Source organism: Cricetulus griseus, assembly GCF_003668045.3.
Source record: "Cricetulus griseus strain 17A/GY chromosome 1 unlocalized genomic scaffold, alternate assembly CriGri-PICRH-1.0 chr1_0, whole genome shotgun sequence".
NCBI classification, from domain to species: domain Eukaryota; kingdom Metazoa; phylum Chordata; class Mammalia; order Rodentia; family Cricetidae; genus Cricetulus; species Cricetulus griseus.
The window spans coordinates 50,583,144-50,607,455 of record NW_023276806.1 but is presented as its reverse complement, the minus strand read 5'-3'; the positions used below and the strand labels follow the sequence as shown (position 1 = coordinate 50,607,455).

The following is a 24,312-nucleotide window of genomic DNA, read 5'->3' as shown; positions in this document are numbered from 1 at the left end:
TCTCAGAGGTAGGCTTTGTTCTTTACTTCACCAACAGGAGAGTATTCGTAGGGTCTGTCAAGAGACTCCCTCTCTTGTTAGAAGGTATTTAGAGAATCACTGGACAAGTCTACTTACCTGAATCAAGGCATTTTGGCTGCAGGAAGTATTCAGTCCAGTGTTCTTGGTTGAATTCTTGAAGTCCTGGGTGTTTTAGAATTTGTCAGTTGGCCTGGTGGGACTTTGCAGCTTCATATAAGCAACTTGAGAAGTTACCAGAGGGCTAGAGGGATAGCTCAGCTGTTAAAGCCTAGGCTCTCAACCAAAAATATAAGAGAAGTTAGCAGAGGGCAATCAAAGTTATGGGGTGTAAAGTACCTATGCTGAGATCCAGGAGGTTCTGGAGTCTATGGCCTGATTTTTCCAGGCATCCCTCACTACCTGGGGTTGTAAATAAACTCACCACATGGTCTGCTCCACCGGAACTCAAAGCCCTTATTCCAGAAGCAGCTCTGCCTTGAGATGTTTGCTCATGACCTTTTCTCTTACCACACCCTGGGGCTCTTGGGAGGAGCCAAGAGCCGAGCTGCCTTGCCAGGATGCTGTCTCTGTCAGTGCCCATGTTAAGCTGCCTCGTGGGTCCTTTCACATCCTCCTTGCTCAACTACGGAGTACACAGGATGGAAATTGCTCTCTGACTTTGGGATACAGCGCATGGTTCAGTTTAATAAAGCTGTGTGTGATTGGAGACCAAAGCAGAAGGCACTTTCTCCAGGCTTTCTGTGGCCAGCCTGGAGGAGAAAGAACATTCATGCCCCCAAAGCCCAGAACGATGGAAGGACAAGGGGTAGGCCGAACCCTCAGGCTGCTCCGAAATCGCTTGCCACGACTTCGAGCAGGTCAGAACTGGATTGCCTACTTCCTTTTTGGGGTGATCCTCTTATGGGCTGTTTCCTCCTGGACTGCTCCTCCTTCTTTCTCCTTTACATGCCAAAATCCACATGGCCCCCATGTGATCAGGCCAGGAGGATTACTTTACAGTTTGTAGATCTAGTCATGTCTCCTGTGGTCATAAGAAGATGCCCTATGGAACCATCTGATTATTTAGCACAAATTTATTCAGGGCACATGGAATACTACCAGAACTGCTGCGGTACGCAGACGGCAGTGTCAGGCATCAGGCCTCCAAGAGACTACAGAGCATGGCTCCTCAGTTTCTACATCAGTGTTTTCTTTCCTCCCTGTGTCACTCTACAGTCTCAAGTTTTCCAGGACAGGTATGGAAACTGCCCACTTGGCTCTGGTCCTTCCTGCCCGGTGACTGGTGGTGCCTGGTCAGGCTTGGGTATCAGCACTGGCATTGTGGCCTTGAGGCATGCAAGTTGTCCAGATTCTCACACGCACTAAAGAATGGAGGAATGGAATACTTAAAGGGCCCTTGTATCTCCATTCTAGGACCTTCCCAGAACAATACTGTGGAAGCTGCCACAGAACCAGAAAGGACCCAGGAGCATTCTCTGTCTAGCTTTGCTGGAGGCCAGCACTTCTTTGAATACCTTCTTGTTGTTTCTTTAAAGAGAAAGCATTCAGGGGATGACTATGAACCCACGATCACCTACCAGTTTCCCAAGGTAAGGACAAAGGAGAGGTGGGACCCCCAGGACAGGGGTGGGGGCACAGAGGTGTGTTTAAAAGGTGGTAGAGGCGTTCTACTCCGTACCACCCTGCCAGGTCTTGAGCTCTGAGTTCACTGCTCTCTTTCCTTTGTAACCCAGCCCTAGCTTTCTGTTATCACCCAGAGAATCTAGGTCTGACTGCCTTATGAGGGACCAACTGAACCTCTAGAGCAGGGAAACCAGCTTCCTGATCTTGCCCCTTTGGGAACCTCCTAGTTTCCCCAAATTCCACCTCAGTCACATTTTCCTACAGAAAAGCTCAGTTTCTGACAGAGCTGCTGTGAAGGCATGCCCTTCCTGGTTGTGTGGTAGAGAATCAGGCAGACCCAAGATGCAAACAAAGGCTGAGATCAGACTCCTAAAGTATTAGAGGCCTCCTTGTCCGATTGTGCACTGGGTGAGGTACAGTACACCATTTCATCAACCCCTCTTGTTACCTCTCAGCACCTGGACAGGTTGCTTTTTTTCACTGATGTGGTATTTCTCTATGTCACCCTCTCAGGGTCCAGCTGATCTCAATAACCCCCTTTTAAAATATGTAAATCCCCAGAATACTGAATTCAAACCCAGTTTTATATTGATGTGGCCTAGATCAAATTGTTCTCTCTTTGGGGTCATTCCAGCTAGACCTAGAATACAGACTATGTGGTACCAGGCAAAGGCACCTTTGTACTCCATGCTAACAGGAAAGAAGGCTGATAGCCTTCTGACCTCTGCCTCTGCCTCTGCCTCTGCCTACATCCCCTCGCCTTTTCCTTACAGAGGGAGAACCTGCTCAGGGGTCAACAGGAGGAGGAGGAACGGCTACTCAAAGCCATTCCTTTGTTCTGCTTCCCTGATGGGAACGAGTGGACACAACTCACAGACTATTCCAGGTACCCACTCAGCCTGGGGGCAAGGGTACCAGACTTAGATGAAATGACAAATGTGTGGCCCTTGCAGTCCCCTCACTCGGTGTGAATGTTGAGTTTTTGCCAGAATAATGTTTTCCTGGGGTCCTTTAGGCCAAATATCTTAGCTGTGACTTGACCTCTATCCAAAGACACTTAAGAGTTTCTAATCTGTCCTAGAAGAAATAGTCACTATTTTTGAGTCTGACACTGGAAAGAAAGTCTTTGGACTCCAAGAAGATAATATCTAAAGGCTTCTTACATCATGAACACTGGAAGTTAACCATGACTTCAAATTTTAGATAAGAAAAGCCTTCAAGCTTTACTTCATCATTAAAGTGGTAATAATAATTGAACCTCCTTCAGAAAGGTTCTTTTGAGTCTCGAATGAGGTGATGCTTTTGGGCTTGGCACCACTGAGTGCTTAATGGGTGACCATGGTAATTATTCTCATGATTAATCGGCAGTGCCCCTATGTCATCCATTCCACTTCTCTGATGCTGACTTCGATCTTGTTTTAGAATCTGGTGAGCACATCCTTGGTCTGCTCTCTCTTAGGGAGACCTTCTCATTTGTCCTGACCAATGTGGATGGAAGCAGGAAGATTGGATACTGCAGGCGTCTCCTGGTCGGTGCTACTCAGAACCACCCCTTCCTCTCTGCAGAATGTTCAGCTCCTCCACAGCTGGGCTTGCCAAAGCCTCAGCTACAAAAGTTCAGGCTTGGTGGCAGTGGTGGTTATAGGGAGAGTACAGCTCAGCACATGCTGCCATGTTAGTGTCCCTTCTGGAATCCCACAAGAACAAGGACATACTGTCCCTCCCCTCCCAAGACACCAGGCTCTGGCCTGTGCTCTCCCAGCTCAAACATTTCTACACACAGTGAGCAGCTCCAACTGAACCCTCTTGTAGTCTTCTCTACCCAGGCCTATTTGCCTTGTTGCCTGGAGCCTCCCAGACGGTCTGAGATTTGAACAAGGTTTAATTCTTGGCATTTAGGCCAAGGATTCTGTAGACACCTTTCCAATGTTTTCCTCTTTAGACATTTCCTCATGGCTAAGACACATTAGTTTTTGTTCTCACTGACCTTCAGCTTATACTGGCCATGAGTCAGTAGTGTTTATCTTTGGGTTTCTGGCCCCTGAAGGCTGCCACTAACACATCTTCCTCCTTTTCTTCCTTCTCCTTCTCTTATTAGCCTATACCCACTGTATAAAATATAAATTTTATTATTATGTTTTCTTATATGTAATCTATGTACTTCAATTATACATATTTACTACTCCCACCACCTTTCTAGTTTCAAGTTTTTCATTCTTTTTCTTTTTTTAAAAAAATATATGAGTGTTTGAATGCATGCATGTAAGCCCACTGTGTGCATGCCTGCTTCCCATGGAGAACAGAAGAGGCAGCTAGATCCTCTGGAATTTGAGTTACAAATGGTTGTGAGCTACCATTTATCTGGGAACCAAACCTAGGTCTTCCTAAAGAGTAGCAAATGCTCTTAACCATTGAGCCATCTCTTGAGCCCTCCTGTCTCTCTTTTTAAAAAGATGATTTTTAACTATATGTGTGTGATATATGCATATGTATGTGTCTCTCTGTGTGATATGTGCATATGTGTGTCACATATGCATACATGTGTGTCTGTGTGGGGTATGTGCATATGTATGTGTCTGTATGGGAGTTATGTGCAAATGTGTATGGGTATCTTATGAAGCCAGAAGAAGGGGCATCCCCTGAGCTGGAGTTAAAGGTGGCTGTGAGCCATCCAGTGTTGGTGCAGGCTTTGAATTCGGATCTTCTGTGTGCTCTTAACCACCGAGACACATCTCTAGCCCCTCATGTCTTTTAGTTATGTCTTATTTTTCTAAAACTCAAATTTTGCACATGAAATAGAAAACACATATTTGTCTTTCTGCGCTTTATTGCTTTTGCTTTAGATAACAATTGTCAGCTACATCCATTTTCTTCAAATGTCATAATTTCATTTTTCTTATTATCTGGATCATACTCCACTTTATTTACATGACAGATTATCTTTACCTTTCCATTTGTTGAGAGACATAGGCTGGTTGCATAATGTGGCTGTTGTAAACAATAATCATCATCTTTTGACTTTGGTGACTATTTTGACCCTTCTGTCTGTTCCATGAAAAAACCTCTGTACAGGCCTTTCTCCATACAGCCATTACCTTCATCCACAGAACCCCAACTTTTGCCCCATCAGTCTCATGTGGGGGGAAAACCCTTGTGGAAGCTGCAGCCCTGAAGGCAACTCTTGTCCCTCCCCAGCCTGCCGGTCCTGGCCCTCGCCTTCCCAAAGTATACTGCATCATCAGCTGCATTGGCTGCTTCGGCCTGTTCTCCAAGGTAGGGTTAGGCCAAGATGCCTTGGAGCCTGTTAGGCAGGCCTGTTCAGCTTTCTGGCTTTGCCTGGCTGCTTGCCTTGCAACTTGAGCCCTTGGAAGAATGCCTTCCTGATAGCCCAGCCAGCATCAAGGATATTGGGTAAAACTATTTAAAGGAAATCTAGGAGGCTGTTTCCCCTCAGAGAGAACTATTGTTCATTCTTCTTCCTATCTTCCTGGTTGGTCTGAGACTCAGATGAAGTATAATATGAGAAAATGCTTCATAAAAAGTAAGGCACGGCACAAGTCAAAAGGCAAATATGCAGTGAGGATTCCAAGATTTACCCTGCCTCTGATGAGACTAAAAGAGAAATTTTGAGGACTTGTGTTGCTGGGGATAGGATCAAGGCAGAGTCCCTAATTCTGGACATTGCCTATCTTGGTAGCCAGAAGGACTCTGGATATAGGAGAGGAATTTGGTGGACTTCTGCTTGGGTGGATCTTACTTGTGTGAATCACTGAGAGATGGTGGCAACCTCACCCTGATGATAGTCCACAGTAAATGGGACAGTGATACCCAGAAAGTTAGGCTTCTAGGTTTCTACTCCAGCTAGTGCTAATGTGGGACATGACTTGCTAGGTGTGGTAGTTTTATACCAGTGTCAGGAGACAGAAGGAGTATGACAGACAATCAAAAGAAAGTAGGTTTTGTCCATGAGATGGAAGCCAGTTGGTGGAGGGGCCTAGAAAATACCAGAGAATAAGCATGAGCAGTGTGAGAGACTTGGGATATTCAGAAGAATCTTTCTAAGCCTCGCTTACCTTCCTGTTGTCCTTCCCCTGTAGATACTGGATGAAGTGGAGAAGAGGCATCAGATCTCCACGGCTGTCATCTACCCATTCATGCAAGGTCTCCGAGAGGCTGCCTTTCCCGCTCCTGGAAAGACTGTCACCCTTAAGAGCTTCATCCCTGACTCAGGCACAGAGGTGGGTTAGCAAGTGTGTTACTCTCTACCTGGCTGGAGAGGGTGGGCTTCTGTGTGTCCTCGCAATGCTTTTCTATCATTCACCAGGTTCAAGTATGGGGGGAAGCTGAGTCAGGCATTATGATTATTGCCAGAGCTAAAAATTCACCCAAATGTGCTGCACCTGATGTCCACCTGCACCTATTTACTATTAAGTCTACTGAATTTTGTCTGTGATCATGTATGGTGCTAAGTTCGTCCCCCTAGTCTCCAAACTTCCAGTTGCTCTTACACCTTATCCCCATTCTCTCTGTATGTTCCGTATCTCTACCCTACAGTCTCCAGCTGTTTTATTTCTTATCATTCATCCCCACCCCTAAGTCCACACCCATCTCTTGAAGTAGGTACTATTGCACCAAGATACTAAAGAACAGAGGCAGCAAGTGGAATTCCAGCCAGGATATCTGGGACTTTGGAAATTCCATGTGCACCTCTGAACCTGGTCATTCCCAAAGAAGAACCAGGGCGTCACTAGGAATTTTCAGTTACTGGAAAAATAAGTACCGAAGGAAAGACAAGTACTGAAGTACTGTGTGTTGAAATAGGTATTTTCTGGGTAGAGTGGTTAAGTAAGATGAACATGGCTCCCGATGTCATAGAGCTTAAAAGTCTCATGGAGAAGGCACATCTGTAAGCATGTAAATGAGCAAACACACCAGAGGATACAGTTCAAGATTTGGCAGTCACACTGAAAGGAAAAGCAGTGTGTAGCATGAGAAAAAGATGAGGAAGTCTTAAAATGACTAAGGTAGGCATCTGGGGCTCAAGGATAAGAAGGAAGAGAGAAAAGCAGTGCATGGGAGGCTCGAGCCATGCCTGGCTTTAGGCAGGAGAAGAGCTCTGCTCAGAACAAGCACATGGTGGAGCATGTGGAAGATGGGCACGTGGCCCAGGCCGGATCCCCTAGGCCAAACTGAAGATTCCACCCAGCTGTCTTCAGAACAGAAGGGAGCCACGGGCAGGTGGGCCAGGATGAGAGCTGTCCTGTGGACAGAGTGGGGTAAGCCTGGACCGGGTCTGTGATTTTGTATTACTGAAGCCTTTCTCTCTGATTTTCCCGCAGTTCATCTCACTGACAAGGCCCCTGGACTCCCACCTGGAACATGTGGACTTCAGTGCTCTGTTGCACTGTCTCCATTTTGAGCAGATTATTCAGATCTTTGCCTCTGCAGTACTGGAAAGAAAAATCATCTTCCTGGCAGAAGGTCTCAGGTAAGTTCCACCACTGGCTGGCCAGACTAAGTTGCATCCCCAGATCCACGGGACTCTATTGGTGCTTCTTGAAGGCAATCTGATTGTAGGGCCAATGTGTGTACCTTCCAGGTTCAAGTTCCTGAACTGCATTTTAGGTCTAGAGAAACAGGTAATGCAACTTGTCTGACCACCTGCAAACTTGATTGCTGCCTGACCCTAATCTAAGAAGGACATGGAGTATTCCTGGTATAATACAGGCAGAGCCAGCTAGTGTGAATGCAGACATGATTCTGCCCTTGCAAGGCCAGGCTTGAGGGAAGAAAGGGTGGAGAAGAGGACAGGAAGCTATATAATAGCATGCAGGATAAGCTCATCTACCCATTTATGAACTCACTCAACAAATATTTATTGCATGTCAGCTGTTTGCCAGATGCCAAGCATTGGGGAGATAGCAAGAAGACTCCGTGTTTGCCCTTAAGGAGATGAGGGTTATGTATTGGTTTTAAGCATAGGTATTGGAACCAGCAGAATGACTTTCAAATCTTGTTCTTCCACCTTTAGCTATAATTCCACTTAAGTCAGCTTCTTAACTTCTTGAAGTCAAGGTCTCCTTATCTGTAGAATGAAAATGGTTGAATTTGCTTTATATAATTGTGATGAGGATTAAAGGCCAGGACACACAGTGGTAAACACCCAGGACACCACCAGGTGCAGACGGTAAGGACTACCTGCTACTCTCAGTCAGTTCACAGCTGAGTATATGCCTGTGTGTAGAAGCAGGAAGCTGGTCATGTGTTGGCTGCTACCTTCAAGAGAATTCAAGTCTGAAAAGGTTGTGGGGACATATGTGACAGGCAGAGAAAAACAACTGATAGAGTAGGAGATTGACTGCGTAGCCCCGGCTGGCTTGGGACTCACAGAGATCTGCCTGTTTCTACCTACTGAGACCTGGGATTACAGGCGTGTGCTGCCACAGCAAGAAGCAATAACTTTGGGCTGAATCTTGGTATGATCTTTATCAGGAAAAGAAGTTGAGGAAGCTATCGAAGATCAAGGGAATGTCATAAGTTCCAGAGAAAAGAAAGCTTGGTAGGGATCAGGGGGCCTGGGTGTTGAAAACAGTAAAGTCAGCAATAACCAAAAAGGAAAATATAATAGGCTAATTCTTGTGGAAAGGGGCATCATTTTTGTTTCAGAGAACATTCTTCTACCCTTGTGTGGAAGAAGTTTCTGTGGCAGAAACTTGGCTCAGGCTCCAACTAGGTTCTTTCTCTTCTGATCCGTGTTTGGGGTGTGAAAACTGCACATTTATCTCTCAGGAATGAACTTTCTCCAGGAAATGTTAACACTTCCTACTTTCTTGCCACATGGAATTTTCAGAAACTGGAGGCTGGTGCAGGGAGGGGACTTCCAGCCAGCCAAGTGTTTTAGCTAGGCACTCGAGACTTAGTCTCTCTAACTCAGGAAGTGCTAGCTTGATAGCAAGGTTTCCGCATCTCTGTTTTTATTGGCCTTAGATGTGGGGCAGTTTGGCTGGAGAAATGAAAAGCTAAGAGAGCTAGTAGAGAATAGGGATGCCAGAGTGGGGCTGTGTATGGTGAGGGTAAGGAAGGAGACTAAGCTGTGACTTGGATGGTAATGACATTTGGAATCCTTGTAGCAAAATCTTGAGGAGTCACCTCTGTGGGACTTTCCGGAATCTCTGAGTATTGGTTCTTGGAACCCAGGAATTTCCCAGATGAACTCAGGCACCAACCTGGTAGCTACAGGGAGCCATAGGGGGACATGGCTGTGGATGATGGTTCTGCCTCTTCACCAAAGCCTGGTGTTAGCTGTGAGTTCTTCAAAGAAGGGCCAGTGTTATTCTTCTAGCTATCCCTGTCCTTTGCAGAGTAGATGCTCATTCATCTCCTGCTTAAATGAAGACATGTCTTCTGAGCCACTCTTATTTCCTGCTGGTAATGACTTGGGAGAACTAGGTGGGAATAGAGATTAAAGGGGGCCCCACCCTGGTTAGTAGGGCCTCGCCTCTCCTGATTTCTACTTTTCCTCTTTCCAACAAGTAGCTACAAGCTCTGTGATCAGCATGGCTTCCAGACTTGGATTTTTTTTTTTTTTTTTTAACCCAGCATAGGAGCATTGTCAGTAGCTTCTGTATGTGTGGGGCTATGAGCCAATGCATAGGAACATAAGCCTTGCTGACCCACTCTCTTTTCTGTGTTCCAGTACCCTATCTCAGTGTATTCACGCTGCAGCTGCTCTGCTCTACCCCTTTAGTTGGGCACACACGTACATCCCTGTGGTCCCTGAGAGCCTTCTGGCAACTGTCTGCTGCCCCACCCCCTTCATGGTTGGGGTACAGATGCGCTTTCAGCAGGAGGTTATGGAGAGTCCCATGGAAGAGGTAAGCTGCATCAAAGAGAGTGCATGGCTTACAGCCAGGCAGGCTTTGATTTGTATCCTAGCTCTGCTGCCAACAACTGTGTGAGTTGGGGCATATTACTTAATCTCTTTAACCCTGAATTTATCAGTAAAATGGGTATGACTGTCTTCAGTTGCTAGAGACAGAGGAAAATGACATGACAATGCTATTAGCCTGCCGCCAGATACACAGTCCACGTTCAGTGAATGTTGGCTCTCTTCTCTTGAATGATTGCTTTGTGGACTTAGGAAGCAAGATGTTGCTTATTCTAAAGTCATGAGACTATCCTATTAGCCCATTATCCTTATTGAGTAGTCACTTGGGTGATCTCTTAGTTAAATGAATGATAACAGCTGGCTTGTGCAACACACACTCCGCTGGAATTCAAATTCCTTGGAAAGAAGCCCTTTTGTAAACTAAGTCTTGAAAACGAAGAGATTTACAACAAGTACCATCTTTTTGAGTAGCTCAGGGCTCAGTTGGGTAATGATGATATAGATTCTAATCCCCTTTGAATTTGTTGCTTTTTGTTTCTTAGTAATAGACCTGACATAAAAGAGGGTTCAATTATGTAAATGGGCATTAATCACATCTACCCAAAAAGGTGGACAAACAACTTCAAATATGTGATCTAAGGACAGTATATGACTATAGCTGAATACAGGAGGTCTGCTTGGGAAGGTCAGCCTGGCTAACCATTAACTCACTGTGTAGAGACATAGTAACCTATTGAGGCATCATGATGCAAGCACTAAAGAGGCCCAGAGGTAGTCCTAGTGGGAGGATTTCCCTTTACATAAGAGGCTGATGAGGTCCAGCAAACCTACAACTTAGATGAGGCAGCCGTGGAACTCAGAGAAAGGCCAAAGCCTTTCTTTAGAGGGTGCTCCTGGGAGGGAGAGAAGTAGGCTGTTTGCTTTTGTTTCTCTAGCTCTTGCGGTGAGTACACATGCCCTGTGAACAACCCTTAGCCTTATGATTAACTGGAGCAGTGTATCAGCCCCACTTTAGCAATAAAACTCAAAATGTCTCAACCCCAGAGGTTATGTAACTTCCCTCCTCCGAAGCTGAGGCTCTTCCCAACAGTCAAGGAAGACAGGACGAAGGCCAGTAAGGCTCTGGCTCTTGCTAGTCAAGAGCTTTTGCTTATTTTATTCCTTTGCAGCTGCTCTGAGAAATGAGCAAGACTGATAAAGGAGGAAGTCCATATGGGGTGCAAGCATGAGTGCTCTTTGGGCATAGTGCAAGGTTCTCTGATTCTCCACATAAGCTTTCCGAAAGGAATTACACCTTACATAGACAATATAATCAAAACACTGAAAAGACTTCTGGGAACAATCTCAAAATATATTCATGCACACACTTCTCCCCATCCCCGAGTGAACAACTTTGCTTGCATGAAGACATTCAAACCTATGTATACATGCTGTTTCAGGCCTGGACTAGTTCAGCTTTTCTCCCCTGATGATGGATAATTACAGCGCAGGCTGTGTTTTGGCAAATTTTCTAGTTTCTCTCTCCTTACATTTGAAAGTAGAGAATATATAGGGATCCTTCGTTCTATTTTCAAGACCCAGGTAGGAAACTGAAAATAGGGACCCAAAGTAGTCCTGAAATGCCAGCACAGGATTTGAGACCTATGGTTCATTGGTGACCAAATCCCAGTCTAATGGTAGCAGTTTGATACTGTTGTTGTTGCTATTTTTGAGTGTCAGTTTTAAAAATAGTACAGGTTGGCTGTGGTATGCCTTGCTTATAGGGAGTGAAAGGAAGAGGATCGGGGTTCAAGACTACCCTAGACTACATAGGATCCTATCACAAGCAAAATCAAGGAATGATAATCAGAGTTCATGAGTTTTCAACTGTCAAAATCTAATCATTTGAAATATTTTAATTTAAATATTGGAAGTGGTCCAGTTACCTAAGAATACTCTGAGGAATCAGCAGCATGACTGTTTTGTGTTGTGGTCTAAATTGCAGGATTTTCAGGCTGTCCTGATAGTCCAGGAACTTGATTCTCTGCTTGTTTCATTTGTAGCCAGCACATTTGTAGTTCTTGCTTCTTTTCCTTTCCTCTTCCTGTTGACCCTGAGCTAATATTCTTCGCTTGCTGAGTTTCCTACTGGAAGGCTCAAGACTGTTATCAAGCTTTTAATTAATTGAATCCAGGCCAACAACATGCTAAACATGTGCTCTACCACTGACCTCCACTTCCAGCCAATCTAAGGGAGCTTTTAAGAACCCTAGGCGATTGTGCATGAGAGTGTGAAAACATAAAAACATGGCTGCCTCTGTCCAGTCCTCTGCTGAGTAGACCAGAGGACAAGATGCTGAAGGAGAGCTAGAAAGGAATATGATCCCAAAGACCACAATTTAGGCTTGAAAACTGGTTTGCTATTTCTCAACACCATGACCTCTGGGAACTGTATGCGAGGAGGGACACTAAAGAAGCTGCTGACATGACTCTCGTTGATATGGTTAAGAATTTTATTGTAGATAGATAGGAGAGAACAGCCAGCGGCATCTGGAAGACTCCAGAGCAGAGACAGAAAGAAGTAGACTGAACAGAGTCAGCATATTGGACATGGGTTTTGCAGGAGAGAATAGTGAAGAGTGAGATGGCAAGAAATAGAGAAGAGAGCAGAGAGAGAGGGGGAGAACGCACACAGAGAATAGCTGGGTTACAAGAAGGAAAAGTAGCTAAGCAGGGGGAAGCTGAGCTTACATTAACAGTGAGAAGGCTAGTATGTGGAATTTAGAATGTGTGACAGGCACTTGTTATACTGGGGGAACCTGGGGGGACAGCATGGGTCTTTGATATGCTGACAAATGCCACAGTCAGCCATATGTCCCTCCTGCCTGAGGTAAGGGAAAGGACCCCTTTTGGCCTATGGGAATAGTTTTCACTGTTCCCTGAGGAATGCCGCCAGAAATTCTATAGTCCAGGTTGAGCTCATGCCTAGCTCATGCCTATTTGGACTGCTTTTTGGAGCTTGGAGTTCCATTGGTTCTGATATGAACTTCTCTAGGTTTACCTCATATACAAAATGAGGTAGTACCTGCTTCATAGAACCACGGCTAGAATTAAATAAAATTTGCCAAGTGAGTACTGTGTGTGCGCCATGGGCATGCTCTGCATTAAGAAAGCAGTTTCTATTATTCCTGTAGCCAGTGTTGTTTTCCTTTTATCCTTATGATGATGATGATGATACAGGGTCTCTCTGGTGATGATGATAATGGTCTGTTTAGCCCATCCAGGCTTGGAATTTAAGGCAATCTTCTGTTTGCCTAGGATCCCAGAGTGCTAGGACTAAAGGTATGCACCATCATGCATGCTTGGCATGATTAGTACTTTGAGGAAATGGCTATGGCTATGATTTCCCTGTATTTACTTCTCTTCTATCTTGGCTCTTTCCTTGGCTACACACACACACACACACACACACACACACACACACACACACACACACCATTTTCTACCTGGGAAATTAGATTTCTAGAAAAACAAAAAAAGGAATGAGAAAGCCAGGCAGGAAATGAGAATTACAAATGCTGATGTTACTGATACCTGGGCTTCAGGTATAGTCATGGCGGAAAGGGAGTTGGTAGTTGAGGTCCATGAAGAGATAAAGCCATTTTGTATTTCCTTCAGGTCCTGTTGGTGAATCTTTGTGAAGGAACTTTCTTATTGTCGGTAAGTGGCTGCATTGAGGGCACCCGCAGGCCTGCCACCAACACAACCTTTTGAGTTTCATGATGTCTTACTGATCTCATTAGATACTTGAGAAAGAACTTGTGCTGTGTCTTTCCCTCATGAGGTCACAAGCAAGGACCCAAATGCTTCAGCGACAGTGACTTCTGAGCATCCCATATACACTTGTGGGGATGAATAGATACTTTACATCTCTTTGCTCATGCTTGAATTCAAACTGGAGCCAAAGAAATGATTTCTGCTCCTCTATGTGGAGCAGTGCTTTGGGGTGGAGTAGGCCAAGAATTCATATACTCCTCAGTCTCCTGGAACCCTTCCTGATCACCTGACAAGAATACTTGATCTTGACCTAGCTCTGTTCTCTTCTAGGTTGGTGATGAAAAAGACATCCTACCACCAAAACTTCAGGATGACATCTTGGACTCTCTTGGTCAGGGAATAAATGAGTTAAAGAGTAAGTTCTAGGCTCCTCTTTCCCAGGGAGCTTCAGGGAATTATTCCCAATTGGTTTATTAAAATAAACTCATTTAGTAGCTTGTGTTAGGGAACTAGATACTGAATGAGACTTTGTTTCTTTCCTTAGAGAATGATAGAGAATCTATACCCAGTTCCTAGACTCCTATTTTGCTTTTGTTTCGTGAGACATGGTCTCAAACTGGTGGCAATCCTCCTGTCGCAGACTCCTGAAATTTGGTATTGTGGCTATGAGCCATCTCAGTCTCAGGCTTCCACGTCAGTCACTTATTTACTCAGCTACCTCCCCTGGGAACTTCTGGACGACAATGGGAACCATGAGAGGTGAATTTGGGTAATTTCATCCTTCTATTGCTCTGAAATAGGCCTTTCTGTCTCTTGCAGCTTCAGAACAAATCAATGAGCATGTTTCAGGCCCCTTTGTGCAGTTCTTTGTCAAGACAGTGGGCCACTATGCTTCCTATATCAAACGCGAGGCCAGTGGGCAAGGCCACTTCCAAGAACGATCCTTCTGTAAGGCTGTCACCTCCAAAACCAAGCGCCGATTTGTGAAGAAGTTTGTGAAGACACAACTTTTCTCCCTGTTCATCCAAGAAGCAGAGAAGAGCAGGAATCCTCCTGCAGGTACACACAGCCCACCTCCTTCTCTACAAGTATCTCCCTTAAGGAGTCCTGGAAGAGTGTTCCTCTTCAGTGACAGAAAGAACAGTGGGGCTCAATGGAAGTAATCAGAGGAAAAGCTTCAGGGGCTGTAGTTTGTAAAGAGATGTCTGTCCATCACTCAGCAGCCTGGCCCTGCTTTGTTTTTTTGGAGCTAACTATTATTTGTAGGTCTCCTTTTGGGTCAGAGTAAATGTAGGGAGGGCCTAGAGATTCCAGCAGCTTATGGGTAAGGGAGAATATGGGGTCTTTCTGGGTTTTTTGTTTTGAGACAAAATCTCATTCTGTAGCTGCAGGCTTCCCAATAACTAGGATTGCAGACATGTAATTCCACAGATCAGACTTCAGGCGTGTTGAGAATACTTACTCCTGAGCTCATCAGTCTGCCTAACACACACCTGCTTGAACCCACAGGCTATTTCCAAAAGAAAATACTTGAATATGAAGAGCAGAAGAAACAGAAGAAATCAAGAGAAAAGACTGTGAAGTAAAAGCTGTGGTGGGCAACACTGTCTAGAGCTACAGGCCAATTTGGACTTTGGCCCTTCTGGTGTGACAGGATCAGTGAGGCTCTCAGCACTGGAATCCACGGCCTCCTTCCAACTGGTATCCAGTCTTGCTTCAAAGTGGTGCCTGAGTTTGGGATCCTTGGTGTCAGGGTTTCTCAGAACTTTGAGAGTTCTTATCCAAGTTCATAGAACTGTATTCATAGCTGCATTTTTAGCAGAGTGGACACAGTGGGAAACAGTAGTACAGACGTAGGTGCTTGATTAGAAGTTGCTACCGTTGCCATCTCCTGGGTACCACTGTTATAAAATCCTCAGCCGACAACATTGTTGGGGCCCAATGTACAAAATAGTGGTCTGACATGTAAGGATGAGAATAAAGATGAAAACCGCTTATTGTCTGTCAATCTAGGAGGCACTGTATAGGAGAACTGAACTAGACATGGAGAAGGACCTGGTCACACTAGGCTGTTTGGAATCACAAAACCAGGGGTCAACAGCACCACTTCTAGTAGGAAGAGTAAGAAATCTTTGTCAAAGTGGCCACAGCATAGTAGTCTTTGGTACTAGTCAGGTGTGCTTTCCAGAATGCTGAGCAGAAACTGCTAGTATGAAGGAGGCAGCTTCGGCCTAGGATAACTTAATGGAGAAATCCCAGTCAACAGAAGCCTTTGAAGGCTACTTCATGACTTCCATAAACAGCCAGACTGCCCATAACCCAGGCAGGGGTAGTCCTTTACCTTCAGTCTTAGGCATCTCACTCAACTGCTTATTAAGGTTCCAGTTCTAGTCTCTAGCTAAGGCGGAGAGATCCCTGCACTGACATTTCCCCCTTAATAATCTATAGTATTTACTATTTATCTAGTAAATATAGATACCTCCTATACCTCCATTCAGTTTCTGCTTAAACCTGCAAGAGAAACATCTTGTCTTATAGAATTCTATCTTTGAAATGTTTTCCCACCGTATTTTTTATGGAGGCCTTCAGAAGTTTCTGAATTCCATACAAAGACTGTAAATGATGTGGGAGCTGTAACAAGAGGCAGAGCTACAAAATGGAAATTTAATGGATGTACTCTGACTTGGGGAACACATACTCCTACAGTAGGAGTTGCTAAACCCTTGTTAGATCTTGAAAAGTTTCAGACTAAAAACCAGAATGCTATCAAGCCTGGGAAAATACTGAGGCTCCAATATAAATTTACCAAATTCTGGTGGACTTCTGAACCTGGAGTACATATGGTGGCACAGCCTATGATTCCAGCATTCAGGAGGCTAAGAACTGAGAGTTCAAGGCCAGACCCAGCTACTGTGGAAACTTGTCCAGAATCCCCACCCACCCCATTAAAAAAGGTCTAGAACTATATTGTCTAAAAACATCCACATGTGGAATGATTCTCATACTCTAGGAGGTCAGTGAACACATCCAGGGCCAGCTGAGGCTTTCTACAAAGCAATCATTGGCCTGATGATGCTGATGTTTTTCTAGGGCCAAAAGTAGCACACAGGAGTGCTTTTCAGATTTCCTCTATGCTGAGGAGGAACAAATACATGTATTTGTTTCAATTAGCCCTGAGTATCTCTGTTTATAGCTTTGGTATGCTATAGAAAACACTAGCTGGAATTCAGAAGACAGCCTAGATTCCATCTGGAGAACAGCAATAATGTGTGACAAATGGTATTCCATTTAGCCTCTTCAGGCCTTAATTTCCACTAGGCATGAACAACTGCTAAATGTCTGCTGAAACAATCAAATAAAACAATGGATGTAACTGTACTAATGGAGGATTACCTGTCCTTTTTTCTCCTTGTTTTTTCTTAGATTATGTTTATATTCCAGTGCCCCCCCCCATTTTCTGAGTCTTGTGTAGATCAGATTGGCCTAAAACTCCATAGTCAAGAATAATTTGAACTTCTGATCCTCCTCCTGCTTTCACCTCCAAGTGCTAGGATTCACCAAACTTTGTACTTCTTTATATTAAAGAAAGAGAACATCTGGATACAATGAAAACAAATGTGACTCTCAGAGGACATTCAAACATTAGGCTAAATACCAAAAAGGTGAATGCAAAGTAAACTACTACTACCACCACCACCACCACCCTACTGTGGACAAATACTGAAATGCTGGAGGAATGACTGCAACATAAAGAACCTACAGGAGAGAAAAAGAACAAAACATTTCTCCTTTTAAAAAGATGGAACAGTTTCTACAGTTAAGTGGTAAAGGGGTATTCTGACAACACAGCTCACCATATTTCCTTGTTAAACAACAAACATTTGTTTCCATTAAAAAAACTGACATTTAAAATTGAGTTTACCTTTTCCCTAAATCAAACTCAGAAAAAAAGGCTGGCTCTGAGATCATATATTTATTTAAAAAAATAAAATGGATTGACAAAGTTACCACATTATCTGCATGCTAGCAAGATTTCCCAAGCCCGCGAGAAACACCATTTCTTGATCAATAATAAAATCACTTCCTCAACAATGTACAGACAGGAAACCTTTCCATCCCAATTTAAGGTCTTTATCACTGCTCTCACCTCACAAGCTAGTAGGATGTATATGCCACAAGCTGAGCTCCTTACAAAAGAAAGTCTGAGAAGACAATAAACAAGGTGTTACAAAAAGATGATGGATGATTTGTTAAAATTATAAAGCAACCATCTTTTGGCCTGCAAAAATTTTACATTAGAATCACCACCACTGGGGATGCGCTCCTCTGACAGTGTAGTCTGAATTCAGGATAATCACAAACACATAGCATTTCCCCGCATGCTTTCTGGAGCCAAACCCTGTTTGACAACATGTTCAGTTTACAGGATGGGACCTGAAATTCCCATTCTCTCAACAGGACAGTTAGGGAGTGTTACCAGTGACAAAGAATGAAAGTTATGTAACATTGATTATTATAAATTACATTTGTTCTTATCCACCCCCATTCTCCTTAACATGTTTGGATTCTTTCCTGCAGAAAACATGAGCATAACAGAAGCCCAGCCACATCATTAGTGATGATTAGTGTGAGCTGCAGAGGCTTTAATCCTGAAGACATGTATATGCAGGTGAGAGGCAATCTGATTGCAAACACTGACACAGTAACGAATCAAATCAAAGAAAGAGAAGACCTAAAAAACAGAAGAGATATTTGATTAGATTCTCAGCATGTGCACAGGCCTCCCTAAGCTTCCTGAGAGGACAGAAGGATGGCTTCTGACTTTCTTCTCTTCAAATTCACCTTCAAATTCACACAGTTAAAATAACAGTTGTCTCCTGGTGTTTTTTATAGTTAAGGATTAACAAATCTTTCCTTAGAGATACAGTAAATATGTCAAGCTCTTTACTATTTATTTTATTTCTTGAGACAGAGGCTCCTGCAACCTAGGTGAGCCTCAAACTCAGTATGTAGTTGAGGAAGATCAACTTCTGATCCTGGCTTCCAGTTTCCAAGTACAGTGCACACAGGCATTGCTATCAGGCCTGACTTTTTAAACAAAGTGCCGGCTATCAACCACAAGGCTTCATGCATGGTAGGCAAGCACTTGACCACTAAGCTATAAATTCAGCACAACATTTCAAGCTTTCTGAGTTGCATTCTCTGTCACAATTGCTCAACTCTGCCAGTATAGAATGACAGCAGGCACAGACAATTTATAAATTGGTGGCTACGGCTGAATATAGCCTGAACTTCTGCTACACACACAATCAGAAATTTGGAATTTTTGAGTCCTAACATAGGTAGGAATAGTAAGACTAACACACTGAAGTCATAAAGAACTCTCAACACATTACAAATGTGGGTTTCTGGCAGTCCTAGTCATCATTACCATTCTAGGATCTTCGGACCGGCTCACTCAAACAAGAAAACAAGGAACTTACAGACCACAAAATAAGGCAGTACAATACCTACCAGGGCAATCCAAAGTACAATATATTCGTCAACGAAGCTGTTAAAATACTGGTCCAGAAACAAAAGTGCTGGACCTATGAATGCTGTGTCATGCAGATGCATTTCACTTTTCGTCATGTGTGCAACCTGAGAGTAGAACAAAATCAATGAAATAGGCACTTTCATTTTAGAATTGTGTGCAATATAATAAATCAGTATAATGCTCACATATGAAGTTTCAAGAATAACTTAGCAATATCTGTTGAGTTTGCAAAACTAAAAAAAATTCCAACAATGGTAAAACTGCATGAGAACAGTCATGCCAACTATACTCGTAGAAAACACTTTTGTACAAAGGGTTTCAATGGGTGTCTAGGATGATACGGAAGCACGAATAAGGTAGTGAAAGGATGTACAGCTTCAAAGAACTTCAGGCAAACTCAAAATGCAGTGTCAGAAGAGTAAAAAACAGCTCTTCTATTGATGTAAAGAAATTTATATTGCAAACTCTCAGACTACCTAGGAAGTCACAGAGAGAAATCCAGGTCCACAAAACCAAAATAAGATGAACATTATAACAGTAAAAACTGAGGTGCTTACCACAAGCTTATTGGTGATTTTAGCCGACACAAAACCAAATGTCAGTATATAAAGACATGGATGCTTTTCAAACAGCTGAACAGCTGACTTCTTGTAGATCATAACAGCTAATGTGATCACTGATCCAATGTGGAGGAAAGGAGAAAGGACACTTGTTCCCTGTACAGAGCAGAGTTAAGACCATTTAATGCTGTCAGATGCTACATGGACCTACCAGAAACACTAGAACCCAAACGTCCTAGAACCTCACAGTGGCTGCCAGTTAACAACTGCAATAAGCTGGACTCCAGACTAGTGAGAAGCAGCTTCATGAACTGGTAAAGCACAAACAGACTGTCCTTGGCAGGTGTCACTTACTTTCACATAGCCTGTCACAGTTTCCAAAAATATGTGTGCTGTGCCCATATACATGAACAATTATCAGCACACAAAAGTATGTGTGAGTATATATTTTTAAGGCTTAATAGAAACTCTAAGTTGACAAATGATTTTTATGTCTTATTTAAATGAAAAAATATTGGTAAGAACAAGTCTTAGTTTGCAAATTTCTGGAACTCTTTAAGTATACTCACTGCTATGGTAGATCCATTTTTGCCAACACCACCTGTGAAGATTACACGGAAGTAATTTGTACAGGAAAATATGGTCCCTGCCACAGTACAAAGTGCAGGAAAAATTTTCATTTGAATATTCAGCACTGGAATCTTTAATGGGTAGAGAGAAAGGACAATTAAAATATATACACATTCAAAAATGAAAATAGTACAACAAATATTTATTTATACCCTCAAAAAACTCTCCATTCCTTATAGTTAATACTAATGTAATGGAAATTTCCCTCTCCTCAAATTATAAACAATAAAACAAGTGAGTCTCAAAAGATGAGACTCACTTCTAACATTAAAGTCCAGTGTATGGGATGGATACATGGCTCCAAGGTTAACAGCATTGACTGCTCTTCCAGAGGTCCTGAGTTCAGTTCCCAGCACCTATGAGGTGGCTCACAACCATTTATTATCACAATCATCTGATGCCCTCTTGTGGTGTACAGACACACATGCAGAAAGAGCACTCATGCATAAAATAAATCTTAAAAGAGAAATTGGAGTCCAACAATAGTCATAAAAATATACAATGCTGCTAATTTGCATCATAAGCTCAGTGAATGTATCTAAGTTTTTTTTTTTTTTCCAAATAAAAGGGGGTGCCTATACATTTCTTGTTGTACTTTGTAAATTCTACCTCTAAATATGTAGTAGCTTCCTGGTTGCTAAGCAGAATAGAGCATAAATAATAAAGATACTTGCAAATTAATTTTGAAATCAGCATAGTATATTAGAAAAGAGAAAAGTTCTATGTTTAAGAATTCCAAACTCTGAAGTGTTGGGAAACAACCAGCTAGTGAAAGCTGAGGGCAACTGACATTTACACAAAAAAAAAAAAAAAAAAAAAAAAAAAAAAAAAAAAAAAAAAAAAAAAGAAAAAAAAGTGAAGTAGATCTAAACTGGTGCCATTCTACAACTATACCCCAACTGTAAAAGCTTACTTTGTAGCAAATAACATATTGCTATGAATGTACACTAAAAATGTGATTTACCTAAAGTAAGGTGAGGGGTTGTTTGGATTGATACTAAATGTTTGAGGTCACCAAAGAGTTTCTTCTTTTATATATCCATTCTTTTCCTTGTCTGGTTTCAAAGTTTGCCCAAAGGTAAGATGAATTATGATATACTAAGTAATTATAGGAACAAGGTTATAAAAGTCCACAGGCTTTGAAAGATAATGAGGTCTCACAATGAAAATATTTTAAACCGGGTCATTTACACTACTCAAGACTTATGTGCCTATGTTTTAAAATCAAGTAGGATATAAGACATTTCTCTTTGTAATATAAAACTCTTTTTGGCAAGACAAATTCAAAATATCTGGATATTCCATTTCTTCCAAACTCTCAGAACTTACTTTGTTTATACAACTCTACTACCTCTTGCAAATCTGCAGCTCTAAAAAGAAAATGGAACCAACTATTTGAATCTCAAGTTACACTAAGCAGGATTTAATCTTCTAAATGAAATATCTCCACTTGAAGTTCAGAAATTTGTACAGCACCCCAAACTGTCCTCTTCCTTGCCTAGTTTCCTACCCTGTAGCTCAAGTTCAAGCTTTTCAAGAGAGGAGATAATAAATAATAGTGAGGCTTTGAATTACTGTGGATTATTCTGTTCTGGGTTATTACTATCTAAATGTAATGCACCTGGCTGGAATTCAACAGTCGGTTCCTTTTCCACTTTCCAGTCTCCTGCCTTTCCCTCCATGTCTCCCTCTACAGAGACAATGCGTGTTTCTGGCAACAGGGGTACTCATGGTATAACCAGGGTATCAGTAACCCAAAAGAGACAACTGTATACAACAGTCACCTGTGGCACAATCAACCTAATCAAGCATTATTACTTGTATTTATAATTTGGAGAAAATGCTTTAGTAACATGAAATTTTTGCCCTTTGGAAGAAAGAATAAACACAAATACTAAATACAAGGCTTGGGTCGGAAAGTAAGCCAGCAACTCTGGATCAAAGTATGCTAAACATCTCAGGGCTCTCATCAATTCTTTCATGTTAGCTGTATCTTTCAGAATGCAAGTTAAAGTGTAGGGTTTCATTTGAATTGATTTTTAAAACCATGAATATTTATTGGGGGAGGTAGGGGCCATTGGAAATCAAAGGATAACTTGTTAAAGTTGTTCTCTTCCTATCATGTGGATCCCAGCATTTGAACTAGGTCATCAGGCTTCAGTGGCAAGTGTCCCTACTACCTGAGCCATCTGTCTCGCCCCTGAATTAATTCTGTATTCTCTTTGGGGCCCTGTTACCATAGATGATCAGTATGTATTTCAAAATAAAGACTCAGATCTTGTTCCTTTCCCTGTGTGTACCAAATTCCTGTCTTGTGAGAATACACAGATCGTCCTTCCATCTTATAATGGAAAGGTAGTAAGTACAGGAAAATGTGAGGCTAAGTACAAGGAATTCTTACAGGTGCTAACTTTACAAACTGGCACCAACAAACAATTTACAAAACTAACAACAAAAACCCACTTTGTTTTTTACTACGTTTACACCACACTCAACATCAAGAAAGGTGTGAACATTTTGTCTTTCTAATACTTTTTTCCTACTATAATCTCACTCATCATTATTGCTACTCAGACTGCATTTACTATATAGAAATGGCTAAGGTGTTGTCTGAAAACACCTTTATCTCAAACTTGCCTACAATTTCAGTAGTCTTCCAAACTTGGGTAGATGAAGAATTCCCTTAAGTTCTGATGTCTTTTCTATAGTCAGGGGAAAAAAGACCTGGCTTTGTGACAGGAAATGTATGTACCTAAATAATATCAATGTACTACAACTGATTTTTAAAAGGTTAAGAGTGAAAAAAGTTTTAAATCCTCAGCACTTCTACCAGACACAATGCATATGTTTTGGTTAGATTTTGAAGATACATAATGATTTAACAGGTTTTGTGGAGATACAAAATAAAGATTAGATATTTTATTACAAAGAGCATGGAAATACTTATTTGTAAATCATAGTAAAGACTTTTATTTATATATTTACTTTAATAATGTGTATTATGTGTATCTGTACATGTGAATTTAGTGCCTGTGGGGGCCATAAGAGGATGTTAGATTCCCTGAAGCCGGAATTGTAGGCGGTTATCAGCCACCTGCTGTGGTGCTGGGAATTGAATTTGGGTCCTCTACAAGAGCAGCACATGTTCTTAACTAAGCTATTTCTCCAGCTTCATGCAAATTATTTTAAGTGAATTCCATGAAAACACTAAAAAAAGTTAACATAGTTACAGCATCCAATAAGATTTTAAGGAAAATCCAAATTATTTAAGAGCATTTTCTTTTAAAAGTCTTCCAGCTCAATGGTTGGGGATGTAGCTCAGCGATAGCGCCTATCTACTAAGCCTACAGAACTTAATCCCCAGCACTGAAAAAGAAAGACAAATACATGACACTACATAAAATATTCAATCCGTCAAATAGCCCCAAACAATTCAGCTGTAGTAGCATATTTGCTTTAGTTGAATTCTAAAAGATATAAGAAATATTTAATCAATGACTGCACTTAAAAGAATCAAATGTAGGCCAGGCATGGTAGCACTTGCCTTTAATTCCCAGCACTTGGGAGGCAGAGGCTGGTGGATCTCTGTGAGGCTGTGGGCAGCCTTGTCAACAAAGTGAGTCCAGGACTCTGTTACACAGAGAAACCCTGTCTGGAAAAAACAATCAACCACCACCACCAACAAAAAACCCCCCACCACCCTACCCACCCCCAACAAAACAAAACAAAACAAACAAACAAACAAAAAAACAAATGTAAATAACTACAAGTGTACTGCACAATTAATTTATTTACATATTCATACTTCCACTGCTTTCTAAGGGAGTCCCAAGAACAATACATTTTAGGAAGAAGCAATGCACAAAAATGTACTTCTTGTTTCTGGAAATGTATTAACTTTTGTGAATAAAAGTATTCCTATATTACTGAAAGATGTGTTACATTTGTTTATGCTGTGGAACATTAGCTTAATGATGCAAAGATGTGTTGCATTTATTTAACTGTGAAGTTGTGTTACTTTGCCTGTCTAAAACACCTGATCAGTATAATAAAGAGCTGAACAGCCAATACCAAGGCAGAAGAAAGGTCAGGCAGGGTTGTCAGGCAGAGACAGAATAAATATGAGGAGAAATCTGGGAAGACAGGATCAGGGAAGAAGGAATGAGAAAAGAAAGGAGAAGGACATCAGGGGCCAGCCACTCAGCTACACAGCAAGCTAAAGAGTAAGAAGTAATTAAAGGTATACAAAAATAGAGAAAGGTAAAAAACCCAGAGGCAAAAGGTAAATGGGATAATTTA

The 24,312-nt window shown here is 42.2% G+C and overlaps 2 protein-coding genes across 3 annotated transcripts in view; one reads left to right on the top strand and one right to left on the bottom strand.

Annotated features, from left to right (window-relative positions):
• The first annotated feature begins 811 nt into the window (after positions 1–811).
• Positions 812–16,665, top strand: Dennd2d (DENN domain containing 2D). The gene is made up of 12 exons (XM_027395425.2): positions 812–878; positions 1,435–1,610; positions 2,418–2,530; positions 3,104–3,173; positions 4,840–4,917; positions 5,742–5,882; positions 6,984–7,132; positions 9,341–9,518; positions 13,189–13,230; positions 13,618–13,702; positions 14,107–14,346; positions 14,797–16,665. The coding sequence occupies exons 1-12, from the start codon at positions 812–814 to the stop codon at positions 14,871–14,873; spliced, it is 1,416 nt and encodes a 471-aa protein (XP_027251226.2). The 3' UTR covers positions 14,874–16,665.
• A 576-nt stretch (positions 16,666–17,241) lies between these two features.
• Positions 17,242–24,312, bottom strand: part of Cept1 (choline/ethanolamine phosphotransferase 1) — a 42,269-nt gene continuing 35,198 nt past the window's right edge. For both annotated transcript variants that reach the window (XM_027395426.2, XM_027395427.2), the window contains exons 6-9: positions 19,953–20,084; positions 19,381–19,539; positions 18,802–18,927; positions 17,242–18,019 (exon numbers count right to left, since the gene is read on the bottom strand). In XM_027395426.2, the coding sequence (XP_027251227.1) occupies positions 17,900–18,019; positions 18,802–18,927; positions 19,381–19,539; positions 19,953–20,084 (537 nt within the window). In that variant the 3' untranslated portion in view covers positions 17,242–17,899. The remainder of the gene's footprint in view (positions 18,020–18,801; positions 18,928–19,380; positions 19,540–19,952; positions 20,085–24,312) is intronic.